This window comes from Polyodon spathula, chromosome 10 (assembly GCF_017654505.1).
Source record: "Polyodon spathula isolate WHYD16114869_AA chromosome 10, ASM1765450v1, whole genome shotgun sequence".
In the NCBI taxonomy this organism is placed as follows: Eukaryota; Metazoa; Chordata; class Actinopteri; order Acipenseriformes; family Polyodontidae; genus Polyodon; species Polyodon spathula.
In genome coordinates this window covers 9,066,924-9,087,455 of record NC_054543.1, presented here as the reverse complement: position 1 = coordinate 9,087,455, position 20,532 = coordinate 9,066,924, and the positions used below count along the sequence as shown (strand labels likewise).

The following is a 20,532-nucleotide window of genomic DNA, read 5'->3' as shown; positions in this document are numbered from 1 at the left end:
CTGCAAATTCTCGAGATGAGTCAAGCAGGAGGTACCATCTACTCCATCTTGGGGATATTTGTATTACTATTTTCTGTGAACTAAACGGCAGAATCAAATAGACTTTTGTGGTGGAGATTGTATAGTTAAAAAAAAAAACCTCACTCTGCATATTAGAAATGAAGGTACGAAGTAATGCAGATTATCAGTGGAAAATATACGCATGCATAAATAAGGAAACCCCTATTCGTTAACATAGGCCAGCTCAATGCCAGCTGTTAGAAAGTAACTTCCTTCATTCTGAAGTAAAAAAAAAAAAAAAAAAAAAAAAAAAAAAAATGTGTTTGCGTTTGGCGTGGGTTTGTTTATTTGTTTTATTTATTTTAGTTTAATACAATACCATAACTTGTAATTGTTACAGTAAAGGTGCAATACATTTTAAACGGCAACAGTGTTGCACAGGCGATACTGTCAGAGGCACATAGACAGGACGGTGCTGATCAGCTGCTGTATAAAGTCACCATTTAAAGAAATCTGGAAACAGAGAAGAGGGGACAAGACATCAGTAGTCGGAGGTGAGTGACTTATCTGTGATTTTTTAATTTTTTTTTAATGCAGTCAGGAAGCATACGGTTACTTAAATTCATCTTAAGTTTAATCAGCTTAGCTTGACGTGCTAAGTTGTTTACATAGAAATAAACACTATCAGATGAGCACACATTGTATCCCTCCACCCATGAATTGGGCTGTTTACGTAGTTTCCTGATTTTAAGAAGTGAGGTGGTTGTTTGAAAGAGTAGGTAACGGGAGAAACTGAGACAGGAGTCATCGATGCTGGACCGGGATCTAGTGTACAACACCAACAGGTAGGTTAGTTAACCTGTAGTTCATGCAGTGGATGGGGCGTCAGCTGCAACGTGAAAGAATGGAAACCAATTATTACAATAGTCAGAAGCGCCAGCACAGTGTCAAAAGCGTCACACGTTATTATTTCGGTTATTTTTAACCATGTATCCCGTATTAATGCAAATTGGTAGGTGTGGACTGTGTATATTCTGCTGCAGTGCCAGCTAAAGTAAATACTCAAATGAGTTCAAACTCGATTTAAAATCTGGGCCATTTTAAAAAGGTGGTTGTGTCAATCAATTTATAGAACTGTACTTGCTTTGTGTACTGCATATTCATAAATCTTAAAACAAATGTTGTGTGTGCAATTATATATATATATATATATATATATATATATATATATATATATATATATATATATATATATATATATATATATGAATTTATTGAACCTGCTTATTACTGTTTCAGTCCATCTGATCCAGACATTAGCCTTTAGTGCCGCCCGGTCCCTCATATCTGGTACTAGTACTGTCTCTCGTCCCTCAGCTCTAAACACTAGAGCACACAACCTCCTAGTCCCTCAGCAGTAACCAGTGTGCTCTACTGCTCCATCAGCACTCCCAGTGCCACATTTCCAATTCAAACCACTATGCAGAGTTGCTTTCTTCTAGGTCAGACTAGCTGTCTTAGATTGATAACCAGTAACAAACACTGCTTTAATAACTAGGACTGGCTTTTCTTGAAATATTTTGGGAGCTGGTATCCCTGTGTTCTCACTCTTTCCATGCCTCTCTTCCTCCTCTCAATCCCTTCTCTCTGTGTCTCTCCCTCTGTCTACCTAATGCGTCACAGTCACCCTGGAGATTTAGGCTGTGCTGCCTAGACTGAATGACACAGGGTGCAGTGAGATTAGACAGCTATTTTGGGGATCTAGAACAAGCATACAAGCTGCAAACAGATAGATCTTTACTCAGATACATTTGTGTGTAAGAAGGCAAGATATAAACACGCTTCGTTAATGACGAATTCAGCCACTTCGCTCGCCTCTGTCGACAGGCTTGCCTCTATCAGCATTCTGCCAGTGTTTGACAAAGCATAGTGTTGCGGGTGCATTGTTAAAGATAACATATGGTGTTTGTTGTTTGCATCATTTTAAGGTTTGAAAACAAGCAGCTGTGATGTGAATGGGGTCTTGACACCCCCCACCCCCCACCCCCTCCCCTCTCCAGACCCTACTGTCAAGGTGTCGAGGACGATTGCAGCTGTCTCATTCACTGTGCCTGGACATTGCTACCCACCAGGGTCAGTGACAAAAACCAGAGGAAGTGCCTTCTTTCAGCAGCCTTGGTCATGCCTCAGGTAGATCATTCACAGTAACAAACACTCATGTGCGGTCACGTGATTCTCTGTACTGACATCCCTCATTTGTTTCTCTCTCCAGCCAGGAATATGTAGACAGCGTGCCACCTTTGACCAATCTACAACTTCCCTGTCAGGCTGCAGGACAGAGATGGACGTGTGTGATCAGGTAAGGACATTTTGTGGTTCACCAGAGGGCACACTAAAATGAAACCTGCTTCAGAATAGCTGGCAGCATCACAGAGTACTAGCTACTGGGGGTAAATATCAGTTACAAGAACATTATTTGTCGAAGGATCAACAGCAGGATTACAAACGCCAAGTTTGTTTTTTATTAATAGCCTGCAGGTTGCATAAAGCAGAATTATTCACATGAAATTCATGTAATATCATACTAGACTTTAGACATAATTGATTGTGATCTTTTTTTTGCAATACTGTGTGTGGTCACAACAAGCCCAAAGCCTATGGAGCTATTAAAAGGGTGCAGTTTAATCAAATCATTTGCCTTTCCCTCTCTGTGCCCCAGCCGGAGTTCACCCACAGCTCTCAGGGGGTTGTGCTGATGTTGGGGTACCCAGGGGCACCCCCGAAGGGCCCTTTCGAGCTGCTGAGTGACCTGGTGGACGATGGCTTTGGGGAGGAGCAGTGCTGTGAGCGTTGGGATGTGTCTGCATTGGAGGACATTGCTTACACAAAAGGGAGCCTGGAGGGGGAGCTAGGGAGTGGAGAGGAAGTCATGGGGCGCCGGGGGATGTCCCACAAACCGGATAAAACTGCAGATGGGTTGCTGGACAACCCTGCTGAGAGAGGGTGTGACGCAGAGATGGAGTTTGGCAGCCTGCAGGAAGGAGATGGGGCTCAAGAGTCAGGGCCTCGGTACAGGAGGTGGAAAGCTAGACCACATGAGTCAAAACAGGTGGAAAAACCAAAGGCCCCAATACAGTCAGCTAGAGGATGGGAAGATGTGAGAAGACTGAAGTCTCAGCGTGACTACCAAGAAGAGTCAGGCAGCCAGACGGGGGAGGCTGACTGGGACAGAGAGGCAGGACAGGGGGCCGAGGCCAGCTCTCCAACCACACCACCCTGCACGGCCGTGGTCTCGGAGGCAGCCCTGGAGCTCACCAGTGAGGAGCACAACTACTCCATGCAGGCAGGGCCAGACTCTGCTTCCAGTGAGGGGTCTGACAGCAAGCTTGGAGGCTCTGATGAGGATGAGGATGAAGAGAGAGAAGAGTCTAGCTCCCCTGAGTCAGGTGAGTCCCTAGGACTGTATATTTCCAGTCAGGGAGAAGGAGATGTACTCTGAGAACCTGCAACAGGCTGGCACTTTGCAGTTTTTTGTTGTTTTTTTGTTTTGTTTTTAACATAATTACATATTCAAGATTTCATTATCTCAAACACATTCTTGGACAAACGCAGACCCTCACTAATTCTCTCACTCAAACACTGTTTTCTATGGAAACTCTTACTACTCTGCCTGGATACATTGTTAAACATTAAACATAAACTGTGATATTCTAATGCCACATAAACAACAGTAACACACAGGGCTGCATCTTAAGGTGCAGCCTTTTGTTCTGTTTTCTAAAATGAACTCTCTTCAGTTACTTGTTCCAAGTACACACGTTATCCCTGGAGTTGTTTTAATGTTAGAGGCTGCTGTGTTTATCACCAGGCCCAGAGCTGGAGGATCATCCTGCTGGGAGGACAGAGAAACACAGGTGTTTCTGGGAGTACAGCCACGGGTGCGAGTCCGCTAACAAAAGAAAGTGCAGCGAGCCATCATCCAGCTGGAGCTGTCAGACACTCCCCAGCAACCTCTACCAGAGAGAGAGTGCCTCGGCTGCAGGTAAGCACCGCAATAGTGCCGAAAGGGGAAAGGCTCAGATTGATTTTAGTGGGGTAAATATAGAGAAGTGTTGTGTCAGTTTATTAAATGCCACGTTTTACTTTTAATAAATAAAAAGTAATACTAAAAAAACCTTTGAAATGACACAAATCCCCCTCCCCCCGTTAATGATTGCCTCTGCTCAGATTCAGTTATTATATTGTCTGTGAGCTGACTTGGGAATTCATTCAGTTTTAACTACCTCACTTTCCCAAGAGCACTGTTTTAGTTGCCTAACTGCAATAAAACACTGTATCTTGGCTCCTGCTACTACCCAGTCTAGCAGCTGGTTGTATCGGCTGTGTACCCTCTGACATTGGACCCACATTGTTTCAGGCAATAATAGGTCAAGGAAAGCTCGGCGGACTGATGCCAGCGACCTGACCCCCAACCCGCGCAAACTCCTGAGCATCGGGGAGCAACTGCGCAAGCTGAACCGAGCCATCGAGGGTATGAGACCTGCCAACGACCTGCCTGTCACTGCCAGGGCCCGCTCCAGGAAAGAGAAAAACAAGCTGGCCTCAAGGTAACCAGAATAGGGAACGACCCAAGTAGAGGGAAAAGAAGGGGCGGTGTTGATGCATCACAATGCAACACAATTGCAGTACTGGAGAGAATGGTAACATGAGTAGTAGCAGTAGTGCCTGTTTGGCAGGGATGAGAGGAGTTGGAGTGAATGTATTGCTCAGCTGTTTACTTCTTCCCCAATCTCAGGGCTTGTCGACTCAAAAAGAAAGCGCAGCACGAAGCCAACAAGATCAAGCTGTGGGGGCTGAACCATGAGCATGGTGAGTGGCAGACAGGGAGAGTGCAACAATTCCAGAGAGGTCTGTCAAGGCTTTATTACCTTGTTTTCATTTAACATCTAATGGCACAGGACTGTGCATTTATGTTTCCATCACAGTGAATTGCACAGGTTTCACACAGAGACATTAACGGTATACAATAGATGTATTTGAACATAAGCTTTGGAGTAAATTGTGTGCAATTGTTTGTGAGCTTTGTGTACACTTGACAAAACAACCTTTTGCTATCAAGTGTTATAGTGTTACTAGTTAGTATTTTCAGAAAAGAAAATTGCTACATTTTCAATTAGTTTTTTTTTGTTTGTCTTTTTTACTGTCCTCTTTGTGACACTCATTCTAAGTGTTTTATTGGGGGGGGGTAAAATCTGTTTAAGCTTCTCTGGTTTCAGAAGGTATTTTTCAGTTTGGGTCACCAGCCATAGACATTCAGTTACTTGCATAGACTTGATCAGCCAGTGTCTCTAATTCATGTTCCCTGCAGACAGCCTGCTGGGTATGCTACTGCAGATCAAGGAGGCCATCAGGAGGAGAGTGGAGAGCAGGAGTGAGCCGTACCAAAAAGGAATGAATGAAATACTGGAGTGCCTTATGAAAGAATTGAGTGGTATTCATCATGATTAAACCAGTTTATGAAATCTGTTTGTCAGTTTGGTTAACTGCACACAATATTATGTGAGGTGCATCGTTTAGATTAGGGTGTTTTGTTAGTACATCAGAACAACAAGCAATATATATTTTGTCCATTATGGAAATGGATTTCTTAACTGTTTAAAGCAATTTTCAGTACTTCTTATATTATGCCTCCATGTCAGAGGATTTTTTTTCTTCTTTCAGTTCTTACCCCAGATCATTATATGGAAGGGTATAAATATTCAGATGCAGTCACAATCATTAAATATTTAAATAATTAAAACACTGCTGTTTTTCAAATGTAGCATTAAGGTTTTTATCCATTTGTTAATTGTAGCACGAGTAACGTTTTCACTGCCCCATTCAAGACCTTCCACTGCTTTTTTCAGGATATGCAGTTTGACCGAGTAAATCTGACCTATACCACAGGAAAGGATTAGCTACCAGGAAACAGACGCTTTTAATGAAGTGTGTGTGGGGGGAAAAAAGAACAGCATTTTGTCCTTCCCTTTGCTTAATGGTGATTTTATTATAGTGCTTCATCTCCTCGTCAGGAAGCCTAATGCTCTTCTGCTTTTGTTTGCCTTGGCAGGGCCGGAAGTGGCAGGATGCTCCAAAGAGTTTGTTCAGAGAGTGCTGGAGAGCGCAGCGAGGGGGGAGCCGTTGGGTGGGGGGGTGGTTAAGGGACAGGGGGTCCCCACTGCTGGCTCAAGTCTGAATGTCCTTTCCAGAGACTGTTAAAGCTGAATCTACATCAAGCCCCTTTTGCTGTCTCACTTTATTTTATTTGCACTTGTTTACGGAAGAGGAGTTTGTCTGATCTTATGGGAGCATGGACTTGCTGCACCACTAAACAGAAACTTAGTTTAAAATTAGATTTCAACAAAAAAGACACTTCATGCTTGTCTAATTTTATAATCACGTTCCTTTTAGTTTTACTGGCTTTTGCAGGCAAAATAGACTAAGGGATTTACCCCAAAGAAACAAAATCAGCCAGGAGTGGCATTATTTCTCTGCTCTTTTTAAAGTTATCTCCATTCTGCACACCCCTCTTTGAATACATGTGCTCCTACTAATCCAGATGTTACAGTTAACCCTGAGCTTCAGCAAACCTTAATCAGAGTTGTCTACAGATCTAGGATAGACATTTCCAGTTGTTTTTGACACACCTGGAAAAAGAAACTGGTTGTGGCAAGTTTACCGAACCATGATCTCATTCTCTGAAAACTAGCTGCACTCCTGTATCAAGTACAGCCTCACCATATGTACTGTATGTTGATAAAGTTCTACTGTACAAAGTCCCCTTCCCTGCGCCCCAGAAAGCACTGGAGGACATTAAGACGTCCTATTTAATTCTGACTCGGTTATGTTTGCTCAGTTTTGATGCTGCTGTGGCCCCCACCTTAAAGGAAGTGACGTGCAAATATAAAATCTTAATTTTATTATTCCTATTTTTTGTGAACGTACTGTAGACCTTGTAGAATGTAGATTTTAATATTTATAAGCAGCTATTGTAATTAGTAATATATATATATATATATATATATATATATATATATATATATATATATATATATATATATATATTTACATTTTTTTTGCAGTACTTAATATTAATTAAGCCAGTTATGACTTCCTATACCTGGCCAGCAGTCAGCATTGAGGTTTTGATGACTAAACAATGCTCTGATCTCTGAAGAATGAATTTCTCCCATGTGTGGTATCTGTCCAAAAAAATTTACAAAATGATATGGTACTGTGTTTGCTCATAACTATCTCTTTCACATGCAAGCTGCTTTGTTTCTATAGGGTTAATTGTTCTAAACAGAAGATTATACAGTGTGATCAGATCAATTGTTTATTTCTGCATATGATTTTTGTTTGATACGCTGTGCTAGAACCCATCTCTCAAGGAGGAAAGCTACTGGACCCTGTCTATCATGCACCTGAACAAACAAACGCATACTAACAACAGGGTCATTACAATTGGCCACTTTATTTAAAATTAAATTACTAAAATAGTTATTTATATTTATAATTTCCTTTACAAACACACAGGCAGTGAAGACTTGCAGAGTGCAGCTGCATTACAGTCCAGGAGTGCCCAGAGTCCCCTGTCTAGTTCCATATTCTCTCACTTCATGCAGTTAATCCACAGATATATACCCATCTCTTACAGTTCAGTTACAATGGATTCCCAACAATTTTACAGTTAGTCTCTAGAAAAATGCTACCATGAGGTAGAATTGATCCCCAGGATGGGGGAAAAAAAAAAAAAAAACGGAATGTAATTCTCATTAAATTTCAGGAAAACCTGCAGAGAGATGATGATTAAGAAGTGACACATTCTTACTACATCCCTAAAATATTTTCCATCCCTCATCCCTTTCCTCTACCCCAATCCCCTGCAGCCCTCCTTGTGCCCTGCCCTCTTTTCCTGCTGGCCCCTCAGCCTTTGAGCGGCTCACCCCCCTCCACCCACAGCAGATCCAGAGTGGCTGCTGAGCGCTGCTCTCGCCGATGAATGCGCCGCAGACGCAAGACGTACAGGAGGATTGCAAGCACCACCACCAGGATACAGGCGAAGATCAGGTAGTGGTTATAGACAAAGGAGAAGCGAATCCAGCTTGAGTGAGACTGCCGGAACGTTTCCACCTGAAGGTCTCTGCAAGACAGAGAAAGACGAGCACCTGCTCATGTAGTACAGCTCAACATTGATACAAGCACTGGTCACAAACAAATACAGCGCCAGCTCAGTGCAGACACCTCTTATCCAAAAATAATTTCTAAATAAGCTTACAGTGTTAGTTACTGTTTGGACTTTAAACTTTACATTATTTAAGGTGAATTCATTCCTTTATCCCATCACAGCTGTTTTGCACAAATCCTACAGCTCCTGCCAAGCCTTTCACTGCTTCTGGATGTGAAAGAACTGAAACACAAACCGACTCAGGATGCTAAATCAAGGAGTAAGATTACATTAGCATACTTCCATTTACCTGAGAGGTAGGAATCGGGTTTTAAAGAGAATGGCTCCTAGAGTCCACTGCACCTCCTTGTCATACACAAGCTGGGCGGTTTTCAGGTTGGGGTAGTCCTTTGGGAACTGAAAACCTGTATGTAGCACCTCATACATCCAGGCAGACTTGAAGCACTGGTACCTGAGAGTGTAAAAGAAACAGCAGCGTACTGGTTAGAGGACTGGGTTACTCTCGGGGTTTAACAAAACCCATTTGTGGGTTACAGGTTGATCAAATTGACCTCTTAGTCACTAATTCAGTAAGACCTGGAGGTAATGTTTGAAAATATGAGAGAATACGACCCAGCAGTGACCCCTGGGTGCCTCTGTCCCACAGCTATTCAATATTGCTTGAACATAAGGAGTAACTTACTTAAGCCTGTGGAGGTCAGTCTGGGAAGTGAAAAGCTTGCTGTCCAGTCGCTGTTTTAAAGTTGACCACTTGGTGGCACAATAATCCTACATAGAAAACATAGCGATGATGAAGATAAGTATATCATTGACATGAAAAGGACATTAATCTTCTGTACAGTTGGGTTACTTTGAAGAAATTATACAGGGCTGCCATTTAAGCAGCCACTTTCACTCCCTAAGAGGCCTTGATTTTCTTACTACATTCCGCGTTAATGGTTTCGTACTTTCATTCATCACATTTGTCATACTACAGTACAAAACAGATGTCCAGTAAGGGCCATTTAAACTGTACTTTTACTCTCTTTGAAGTCAGGAGAGATGAAAGTAATGTGTGACTATTCCCATGTCTCTCCTAGGATGTGAACCGCACAAAGATATAAGTGTTTTGACTATATTGCCACGCAGTTCACTGGGTAATTAAATTATGAAATTCTATAATCTTTTCCTGTGGATAAATAATGCATGTTGGATGTAAGAACTTTGGAACTGTCCCAGTTGATAGTAACTTATTAGATTTGAAATGTGACGTTACCGTGGCTGCCCTGGTGTATTTGGTGCTGCTGTAGTGACCCCCAATGCGCAGCACGTCCTCCATGCAGTAGTAGAACTCAGAGAAGCCGTAGAACTCACTATTGTGGAAGTTGATGGGTGCCTGGTAGACTCCTCCAATTAAGGAAGAGGTGCTTCCATTTGTCTTCCCAAGGAAGGGTCTCACAACCTCCTGGCACCTCGACCAGTCCCCCTGGCCCCGCAGGAACACTGTCTGCCCATCCCGCTGCACAGTGTCCGTCAGCCCTACAGGGAGGCAGGGGTCCGGGGATGGGGATGTGGCACTCATGCCTGTCCCATCTCCAGTCACCCTAAACACAATCAGGGCATTACAATACATGTACATTAATGTCTGTTGTAATTACATCATTACGAATGTAATTATTATTATTTATTAACTGGTTTGTTTATGTATTTATTTATTTTTTAAATGGAGGTGGAAGACGTGTACTATGAAGTAATTCAAATGTGTCAAGTTTAACTACCTGCTCCTGTAGACTGTGCTGTTGATGAGGTGGTCCTCATAGCGCTGTCTGGCAATGTTGCCACCAAAGCCCAGGAAGGTGCTGACGTACACTCGGTATACGTGTTGCGTGTGCTGAACGTCACAACCCAGATTAAACTCAGCTAAAACGCTCTTTGCTGCCTCTTCCTGGAGACAAAGTACCAGAATTAAGAGGAAGGTGCACTACCAGCACACCTCACCTCTAGGTCCAGAGAAAGAAGCCGTCTTCCACACTGCCTGGTATTACACCACATCCACCTCACCACCAAGTATGGCTTAAGAAAAATGTACCTTCAAGGCATCTGAGAATAACTTGCATGTAAAACATTCAACAAGAAACTGTGACAAAACACAAATCTATTAGTGTAAATAGTTTCGAAAACTGTTAACCAATGACTTTTACGTATGGATAAGAAAATATTTAAAATACACATGCAGGGTTAGAAACTCTGACTCAACCAGTCCTGGGTTTCAAACACTACATTACTGAATTACCAGTTGCCAGGAATTTGATCACTCAGGACACTGCTACAATTGCTCTGAATTCATTGGACAACATTAACAGGTCTCATTCGAGTCAGCAAGTTTACTACCGGGATTGATTTATGCAGCTAGGTGGTTTCTGTTGTCGCTTCAGGTGGGACAGTAAGTTCATACTCCAGTGAGATCAAGTTACCTGCTTGGGAGAGGCAAAGCCGACAGTGGTGGGCACCTCATACGCAATCTGCAGCGAGGCCCCACCCATGTCAAGGACACCCACAGTGCGTTTGCGGGAGAATGGGTGCTGGGTCTGGGAATCTGTTGTCACAGTAACAACTGTGTCCTCTCCTGGAAATCAACAATATGGGAGATAAGCAGAGATCCAAACCCTAACCTTCACAGCTCCAGATACCCAACTTTATGCAATGGAAGAAGAAGATTAAGCAGACAGACAAGTTGGTGAAGCTCCTTGATTTAGATTGGGCCACAGATGGCACACTGTGTATATTGTTTAAATATATCCAGACCACACTGCTACATGTTAGTTTGTTAATTTAACAAATATTGGAATATCTCGTGCAGATTAGCCCTAGTTATGGTGTGAGTAATCTGCCACCTCAGTCGCAAACTCACCCTCCTCTGCGTGGTCAAAGCGGCCAAGTACGAAGTTAATACCAATCCATGCATACACTCCTGAGGAAAGAACCAATCCCAGTTTTAGTACAATGCAGGGTTAGAAGCATCTTTTAAAACAAATGCACCATCAGACTTAACTACCTTCCTGTTTCCCAGAGATGACTTCAGCGTGGGAGCCGGAGAAAAGGAAATCAAACTGAAGGGGTATGTCAGTGTTCAAATCCTCCAGGATCGCCACCTGCTGGCTGGAAAAGAAAGGAGCACAAATCTCACCAACTACCACATTCAAATCTGCATTTAAACAGTGGGAACCACTGACAGAGTGGCTCAACAGTTAGGTTCAGCTATAGTAATGGGTTACTGTGTCAATGGCAATGTGTTTCAATGGCTTAGTCGTAACAGTGGCTTGAGTACCTCTCTGGTAGAAGCCTCATGCCGGCAGTACACAGGATGTAGAGAAGAGTCTCCTTGTGCTTCTTCTTAGGGATGTGATCGGCGGCGAAGCTCAGAAGAGGCCGGAGGTAGTCGCTTGCTTTGTCTGGTGTTGATGCTAGCGTGGAGATCCCTGAAAACAAGAATAATCTATGCAAGAAACATACATATTCCAGACCAATAACACATTGCAGGTCTGTTCTCTGAAAACTTCCACATAACACAGAAAAGCTAGATACATACCTTTACATTAGTTCATAGGATTTGGTTCTGAAGATAAAGGGACTTACTTTGAAGCAAGGACAAAAGCATAGACATAACATGCTTTGAACATTGTAAACCCAACAAGAAACTAGGCAGAACAATAATTTAATTGCCCCTTCTTCAGCTAAGTTGTTGCTAGCTAGTTTTACACTAATAAATTCCTGCACATGGAACATTTGCCTTTGAATTTAGCCTTTATTAGCTCAGAAAGCATGTGTGTAAGTTGGTCACAATTACTGATGAAGTTTAAGACTTTACTACCAGCTCATTTTCCAGACTGTCCCGTTAAGGAATAGGCTTCTGAACTGGGTACATGCAATCCTTCTACACCTGCTCCATCCCCTTGATTATTAAGGGGGCTTTTCAGCGGGCCGTTCTGGATAAATACAAGCCTGGCTGTGCCTAACCTGGTTTAATCTTCTTGACCACTGGTATACGGTTTCGGTCCTTCATCTGTCGAATGTCAAGCAGTGAGTGGGGGTTTCCATTGTGGGGAGGCCAGTAATAGACAAAAACACGAGAACCACTGCTGCCACAGTCCACCACCACCCCGAAATTCAGGCTGGAGTCCTCTGTGTCTGTCGCCTCCATGTTTTCAAACATGTCTAGGTACCTGACAGAGGAGAATGGGGAAGTGACAGAAAGGTCAGTGTTTTAAGAAAAAAAAAAAAAAAAAAAAAAAAAAAATCAACTTAACTTAAGTTTTTCTTTGTTTCTAATATTTACATTTCTTGACATTTTTCACTCTTTTAGCGAAAATTGCATGCATTATAAGAGGACCCTCTGTATGTGCGTGTATTTAAAAGCAACTTCTAGCACCTGATAATGTTAGAAAGCCTTCTCTCAGGTAACCCCACAATGAATACTTACCTCTTACTAACAGTGGGCATCGCTAATGGGCAGCCAGGTTTAAGAAACTAACACACACATGGGTGGTGGGGGGGCAGCTAATTGAAACAATTCACAGCCTTGCTAAATTTCTTGCATTTTGCTTATTCAGTGAAACATTATTCTCTGACTTCCTCCGATTTAGCTGTCCCACGACACAAAAATGAAATAGCCCTCAATTACAGGGATTGGGTTTCTCGGCAGCTGGGTCCAACACTTCTCATCGGCTGGGTTAAAAGGCTTTAAATCAGAAAAGAAGAACTGAGCTCATTCAGAGGCTGACTATATCTCATTTAAGATGCTTATCAGAACAGCAAAGGATCGACATTAACTCTATTAAGACCTGAGAATTTTGTTATTGTAAGCAAAAATGAACATGTCAGCCCCTCAGTAGGCAGTAATTCAACACCATCTTTCTCGAGACCACTGTTTTGCGATAGTGATGCAAATTGTATTAACTGGAGAGGCTCCGGAACAAAACGTGATTAACTCTTTAGAAAATCAGCTAATTTCCTCCCTGCCTGATACAATAATGGGAAGGTGGACTTCTTAAGTGCTAATTGATCAAGAGGTCCTGAAGTTTCAATTCTCCTCTTTTCAGGAAGGTTATAAAGTGAAATAATTAGTCATTGCCAAGGCGAAGAGACAATACTACGCTACAAACTTCCACCAGAGGGCAATATAAAACTAGATTTAGTATAGGAGAGGGCCAGACAGTCCTCCAGCAATCTGGCCCATTGTGTTGAGGTAGGCGCTGTCTTTTGCATGTTCTTACGGCACTAAAAAATAATAACAACGAAGAAGCAGTTCATCAGTTTCTGTTGATGCTAAAAGTACAGGGAACTTTTGTACAGGTGACGTAGTTAATTTCAAATTTTTGCCTGTCTACATTTCCTAAGTGAGGGCTTTTACAAAATGTTAGCATCTTCCTGTATCTTATTTTGAATGCTTGGTAGTGCTCACACTTGTTTTTTACACTTTAAAGTGCAAGACTCTGTAAAATCCCAGTTTAGTTGAGCTCAGCACTCACTTATCCAAATGGCTGTTCCTGGTGGCCTGGCTCCAGGGCCAATGTCGCAGCAAGGCCAGGAAGATCAGCAGGAAGCAGGTGAAGAAGATGACTATGCCAATGACGCGCTGCCTCGGAGTGGCGCTCAGCATGGAAAGGGACAGGCTGAAATGCCATGAGGCTGGCAGGAGACATGCAAAATTTAACCTGAAACAACAAGACAGAATGGAAAACGGGGAGGGGAAATTAAGAGGGTTGTAGTCAAATACAATCCTACAACTTTTTTTTTCATCTTTACATTTTGTTCCTCTGGCAGCATCCAGTTTTCCCAATCTGAATTATCCTTACCTTGCCATATGTCCAGGGCTGTCCAGGCAGAAATGAAAGGGGAGCCTCTATCAATCTCTGTCACCTCATGGTGCTGTGGCTACGTTTCTCCAGCTGCTCAGTTCTCTGGGGACACAAGGCCAGCAGGAACTGTGATAGGAGAAAAGAGAGAATTACATAAGTGCTGACTTTCACAGAAAAAAAAAAAAAAAAAAAAAAAACCCTGAGAGCTGAACTTAGACCTCACACCTGCGGCTGTATTTCTGAGTCAGGTGGACTGCAGACAGAAGAAACTAAAACAGGAACTATACGGTGCACTCAATTATACCAAACTCAATGAAAAACAACATGACAAATTAATAATTAGCTTGAGAACAACAAAAACCATAAAAAAAAAATAGTGGCTTGTTGGCTTTCATCATTATACTGTAAGAGAAGATCACAATCAATTAGTGAATAGGGGGCTCTGTTCAAGCAGTGAGCGGGTTCCACACCAACCAAGAGGTGGCTAAAACAAGACACAGTAAAAATTCACAGTCCAAGAAAAAACACATTATTAGGATACAATAACCTCGTTTAACGAGTCCGCCGCATACAATCGAGCCTGACTTCCTCGTCTGTTCTTAATCAGAAATAACTGAGTGAAGACAGACACACTCAAGCAACGGCAACGAAACGTGCACCCAGAATTGATTTATATATATTTATATAAGGTCAAATTAAAGTAATATACAATTACTGCAATGAAGTCTGGACTCCTTCGTTCAGCGTCTTGTCCCTCAGAATACGACGCCACGTCACCAAGGGAACAGGAAACTGACGTAAAGTGCTGTGCTGGAACCAGACTGGGGAGCTTCAGTTAGATAAAGATTTCTACTGCACGCATTCTTTTGAGGAAACAAAACTCGTTTATATTAGTAATTCACGTTGATCAGCGTATCTTTGTTTGTCGAATTAATGAATAACCCTAACCAATATGAGCCATTGATAACCAATACATGTAAACTGTCACGTCTAAGTAAGACTGAGGAATTATGCAAAAGAAGATTTAAGTGTAGTAGTACAGCCCATTGAAATGCTTAAGCCTTTGTGTACCCGAGCATTCTGGTATTTGTTTTGGTGCCGGTTGCATACAATTCTTTTAATCGTGTGTATATGTCCACTGCACTTCTAGGAATCATATGGTCACCAATAATGGACGTTATCCCTGTAGTTCAAAACGCCTCACAAGCGTAGTGGTACTACAACTCGCATTTTAATTGCTTTTTTTTTTTTTCTCTCATTGAGCAAATGTTATCTTCTTTACGCCACTAAGCCCTGTTATACTCCAAAACAGATAACTGCCCTCTTCAGATGCTGTATTTGGAAAACATTTAATGATACAAAATGAACCCCGAAATGTTATCCCTTCTAGAAAACCAGAACAATAGGGTTGTGCCATTTGTTCTTTATTGGTCCTAGAAAAAGTTTTCTCCAGTGGTAGGGTTCAACTCACTTTTCAATTCACATCCCAGTACATTCTAGTGAGTGCAGTCCTGTGTGTGAAAGGTAACTGAGACCGGTAAAACGTACACGAACGCATTGCGATGTGTTGAAAAGCCCAAACTGTTCCAAACTGTGCTAGTGTACATGACCATCTAGTAACCCTATCCAATAGAGACTGCTAAGACTGGTCACTCATTGTGGTGAGAAAGTGGTTAAAGTGAGATCAAATATTGTATATTTGGCTCCTCAGAGGCCACCCCATTCAGTGTCAAGAACAGTTATTTTGCACACGTGTGACCAGATGACTAAATTCAGGACTTCGGGCAGAACTGTGGGGTTTGGAAAAACAATTCACATTAAGCGCCGCCTTAACTTTTTAAAAAAAAAAAAGATTTTTTTTTAAAAAAAGATTAAGGCAGATTTACACAGCAGTGTGTATGTGGCCAGTTCCATTTGTGTGCAATGTGAAACATTGTATTAGACCTCATTGTATTTGATCAAAAATGTTTCTTTTTTTTCCCCACAAAACAACCTTTGCCACTCCAAACCCAGTCATGGGAGGAAATTCCAAGCCTTTCTGACAGCCATCCTTTATGGAGACAAAACATACCCATCTGTTGGTGAATATGGGCAGCGGCTGCATGCATTAGCCTAACCATTGAAATCAATAAATCAGTCGAATATGAGTTTAAGTTCCATCACTTGTGGTCTTCATAGACTGCATTTTCTCTTCCCGCTCTCTATCGTCACCTTGCTCAAACATTACCATTGGAACCAACAGCTGAGTGCCTGCCTTCTATGAACTGCACACTGGCACATTAACAAAACCAAAAAAATCTTGCTAGTGAATTCTACAGCTTTTTAAAGGTTTATCTTCAACAACAAACTCTTAAGAATAGTAAACAGCACTTCAGATTAATGTGTTTTGTACTATTTCAGTTTTGTGCAATGCAGGAAATCCAAGTAGCGTGAAGATTTTGACTATGTGCGACGCGGATGAATGAGATGGAGGTATAGTTTTAACTGCATGCAAAAACGCCCACCTCACCTCAAGGAATGTGTTGTTTATAATCTAAGATTTTTTATTTTTTTTTTATTTTTTAAGTACCAGCTCTTGTATTTTAGGCCACTAGAGGGCACCCGAACACTGGACTTATTTTTTTATTGGCAGAATTTAAAGTTTTAAACACGCTGTATTTTATTTTGACACATTGTCAGTACAGCACAGTGAGTGACTAAGTATATGGAAATACCGTTTAAACAGTAAAGCAAAAAAATAAAAGACCAGTAAAAAAAAAAAAATCTATCTGCAGCTCAACTAAAGGGGCATTTATAAAATTGCTAATACCAATTACAGGCGAGGAAAGGGATTTTAAACCTTTCGTTTTTACTGTTTTAATGTTTTTGTTGCAAACTTTGCCATTGAGTAAAACCTTAGTTAATTTGGCCCATAGTGTGTCTCTGTTTCAATGTCATTTTGTTTCACAGATCACTTTATATCCTTTGCCAAAGCAAATTGAGACTCTTGAAGTTGTCACGCCGGTGAATACTGACCTCCCCTGTGCACGTTTTCATTCTTTCTGCTCCTGTGTTACATTTTAGCAGCACTAGAATTGTCCCGAGGTGTGTCAGAGCATGTCACAGCTGACAGGGTAAACGGACAATCGGACGCTGCTTACAAGCCATGTGATTTTTTTTTTTTTTTTTTTTACATGGGGGATGGGCCTGGTTGATTGGCGAGAGCTATAATTAAACGTGCAGTATAACAAACGCGCGGAATTTCGTCTAGCCCGGTGCTAATGAGTTCACTTTAATCATATAGAAACTACAAATGTTCGTTTTTGTGAAATAAAACGAAGCGTCCCTTGAGTCACAGCATTTACGTCATTATGCAACTGGAAACAACTCGGGGTTAGCCAGAAGCAGTTCAATTAATATCTTACGAATTGAATGAATGAGTTGTTTCTTACCGGGTTAGTTACATGTATTTAGCCTTTAATTGGTCATCCCATCAGGTATTAGCACTGTGAAAAAACAAGATATAAGATCAAATATGTGACATACAGGCAAACAAACAAGGGTGTCCACTATTCTCTGTCAGAGTGTGAATGCAGCGGTTCCGTTTTATATTAAGTATAGTTGCCAGTCGCTGGTTTTTGATCAGATCCTCCTATGTAATAAGCACACCTGTACATGTAGGGTTATTCATTCTGCAGTTTAAACCCTTTTGGGAAATGTCGTTACACAGAGCAAAACTTACAAAAAGGTTGCCATTCACAGCGCATCCAGCTGCTGAAGGACCAATCCTGTTACAGTTGTACCGGGAGCAGAAGCAGCACATTGCTTCCGTTTTATTAAAAAAAAAAAAAATCCAGTGCCTTAAAAAAAGAAAAGTGAATTCCAAAGCACTTGTCAAACAATAGCATTAATTAAATGGCTCCAGTGTAATTGGAGACAGCCGCCTCCGTGGCTAGTATTGAAAAAATAATAATAATAATAATAAAAACTAATCTCCACTAAGCCGTGGCTATCTCAAGGTACCATATAAGAAAATGTTAGAAATAACTTTTCAGCTTTAGTTTAAAAACAGGCCCCGTGCAGGGCTCCCTAATATCAGATGGGAGAATTTGAGAGGTGTGGTGCGGTGGCTAAAAGCCAGATACTCCTGGATGTGACATTGTGTTATAGGGACTTTAAACGGATGGTAGCTGACAACATAATTATTTTAATCAGACCAAGGCTGCAGAGCACAAGGGTATGTGTACAATAATGAGTTCCTTTGGGGGTTAAAAAGGAGCTAAGCTGTAAAATACCTAAGTATGTCAGGGGCAGGATGTCCTGTGGGTGACAGCAGCCAAAGTCAAACACAGGTGTTGCAGCCTCTGAAGGTCAGGTTCTGATTAACATCTTGGCAACAGTATTCGAGACATGCTGAAGCTTGGATAGGGCCTGGTTTGAAATCCCCTTCAGTATCTTTTGGGGAAGGTCAGTTTTGATTTTAGCAATATTACAAATGTGAAAGAAAGGCATGCAACGTTCTGCATTTCAGAAATCTTAGATTCCATAATTTATGATGTCACTGCAGTTCAGTGCTTATGACATATTCTTTACAGTAAGCAGTAGAGTGGGAAAGGAATAGTGATGTGTGGAAACCATGGAAATGTTATTACACAACAGTGCCTTTAGTAAACTGACCTATCACTGTGTCTCATTTCAGGACTTTATTGAACAGTGAATCAGATTATAAAATGTAGCAAAAACAAACCTGAAACATTCAAATGTTTAATGATATTGGAGTCTTTTCATGTTCAGCTTAAACTGAAAACTGTTTTATATTCTGAATTGTCTGAACTTGTCTGGTTGACATGCCTAACTGCCATTGCTCTCAATTATTCACGTGCTGTTTTCCCTGCAGGCTTTGTAACTATCACATCAGATCTATTCTTGTTCCACTCCATGTGGTGAATCACATTTTCAAACGGTCTAAAATTCAAAAGCAGTGCTGGATATAAAATAAGTAAGAGCTTGTTTCAACTTGAAAACGTACTTTTTCCCTTTAAATAAGACCATTGATTAAACGTGGGAGGGAGTTGCCAAATGCTGAGGAGCTTGTGAGGAATGAGTGAAGAATTTAAGGAAAGGAGGATAGAATTTATAAGTGAAAACAAGGATATTCTGGAGAATTCAGAGGAAGTGGAAAATACTATGAATACGTTTGGGATAAAAGAAATTAAAAGAGTTTTGAGAGGGAGAAACAACACTATGCCAGGAAAGGATAGAACTTGTTACATGAAAATGTTAGATTGATGCTTACTAGTTGTGCTACAGCTGTTTAATTTAGTTTGGGAGACAGGTAGGATTTCTTATAGCTGGAAAGATGCAGTAGTGATTCTTATTGGAAAGCCAGATAAAGATGTAAGTAAGCCAAATTCATATAGCCCAATTCCCTTGACATCTAATTTTGGAAAGATAATGGAAAGAATGATGCGTTATAGACTGTTGTATTTCTTGGAAAAAAAAAATCAGTTGTTAGCAAAAATTCAAGAGGGTTTTAGAAGTAATAATAATGTTCATAACTTCTTTATGAATTAGAATTTTAATCTGTTTGTTCTTCAAACAAAATGAAGCTTTGAAATGAAGAATAAATCATGAAAATGACTTTGGAATTCATATGTTTTTCTTATGAGTGCAGACCTTTGTCACATTGTTTTAAATGATTTGTCGAAAAGTGTTGAGGATAGTGCGATATTGGTGTATGCGCATGATTGTGTTGTTTGGAATAGACATAGAAATTTGAATAGTGGGGTCAAGAAATTGAATGGTCAGTTGAAGGAAATACATTTATGGTCAAAGAAATGGGGGGTTGTGACATTTTTAACATTACAAACAGAGGGAGTTATTTTTTCTCATAAGAAGAAAAGGGTAGATATTTGTATTGAGTTTGATGGACAATGGTTAAAGATAGTGCCAGTGTTTTTGTGGGGGTTTTGTTGGATGAGAAACTGAAATGGACATAGCAGATAGACACAATAATTATTAGATGTAAAGGAAGTTTGGATTTGTTGAGGAGTATATCGGGGAATGTATGGGGAGAATGTAGAAAAACATTGTTAATGATTTACAGAGCATTGATTAGGCCTATAATGGATTACGGATGTATGATGTATGAGGAGGCAATCAGTAAGGATTTGGGAAAAGTGGATGTGGTACCAGCTATGGCTTTTGGAGTATGTAGTGGCACAATATGTTTATATCCGGCTGCAGCATTGTGTAGTAGTTACTGGGGAAATGCCACTCTACAAGAAGGAAAATGTTAGGAATTCAGTATTGGGTTAAGGTAATGAATGAAAGCGATGGAAATCCTTTGCAAAGTATTTTTGAGCCTTGTTGGCAATATGGGGTTGTGACAGGGTAGGCGGAGCGGTGAGGTCAGGCCAGAATGCGGGAAGAAAACAAACAGCTGCCGCGCGGTTTATTTAAATATCAAAAAGAAATATTTCAACAAAA

The 20,532-nt window shown here is 41.1% G+C and overlaps 2 protein-coding genes across 6 annotated transcripts; one reads left to right on the top strand and one right to left on the bottom strand.

Moving 5' to 3' along the window:
- The first annotated feature begins 300 nt into the window (after positions 1-300).
- On the top strand, positions 301-7,020 carry LOC121322467 (CREB3 regulatory factor-like). 2 transcript variants are annotated; one of them, XM_041262504.1, is made up of 9 exons: positions 301-554; positions 1,989-2,190; positions 2,273-2,359; positions 2,720-3,446; positions 3,869-4,042; positions 4,418-4,607; positions 4,796-4,869; positions 5,369-5,491; positions 6,110-7,020. In XM_041262504.1, the coding sequence occupies exons 2-9, from the start codon at positions 2,182-2,184 to the stop codon at positions 6,256-6,258; spliced, it is 1,533 nt and encodes a 510-aa protein (XP_041118438.1). In that variant the 5' UTR covers positions 301-554; positions 1,989-2,181; the 3' UTR covers positions 6,259-7,020. The 2 variants fall into 2 exon arrangements, with proteins under 2 accessions (XP_041118438.1, XP_041118440.1); XM_041262506.1 differs by lacking the exon at positions 301-554 and adding an exon at positions 742-845.
- A 105-nt stretch (positions 7,021-7,125) lies between these two features.
- Positions 7,126-14,867, bottom strand: LOC121322043 (ectonucleoside triphosphate diphosphohydrolase 7-like). Of its 4 annotated transcripts, none has more exons than XM_041261497.1 (13): positions 14,774-14,867; positions 14,062-14,190; positions 13,735-13,920; positions 12,224-12,429; positions 11,535-11,685; positions 11,262-11,365; positions 11,118-11,177; positions 10,681-10,832; positions 9,985-10,151; positions 9,483-9,810; positions 8,910-8,995; positions 8,517-8,678; positions 7,127-8,182 (listed from the first exon to the last, which is right to left on the bottom strand). In XM_041261497.1, the coding sequence occupies exons 2-13, from the start codon at positions 14,067-14,069 to the stop codon at positions 7,966-7,968; spliced, it is 1,827 nt and encodes a 608-aa protein (XP_041117431.1). In that variant the 5' UTR covers positions 14,070-14,190; positions 14,774-14,867; the 3' UTR covers positions 7,127-7,965. The 4 variants fall into 4 exon arrangements, with proteins under 4 accessions (XP_041117433.1, XP_041117431.1, XP_041117430.1 ...); XM_041261496.1 differs by having other exon boundaries at positions 14,780-14,862; XM_041261498.1 differs by lacking the exon at positions 14,774-14,867 and adding an exon at positions 14,612-14,730.
- Positions 14,868-20,532: the final 5,665 nt, after the last annotated feature.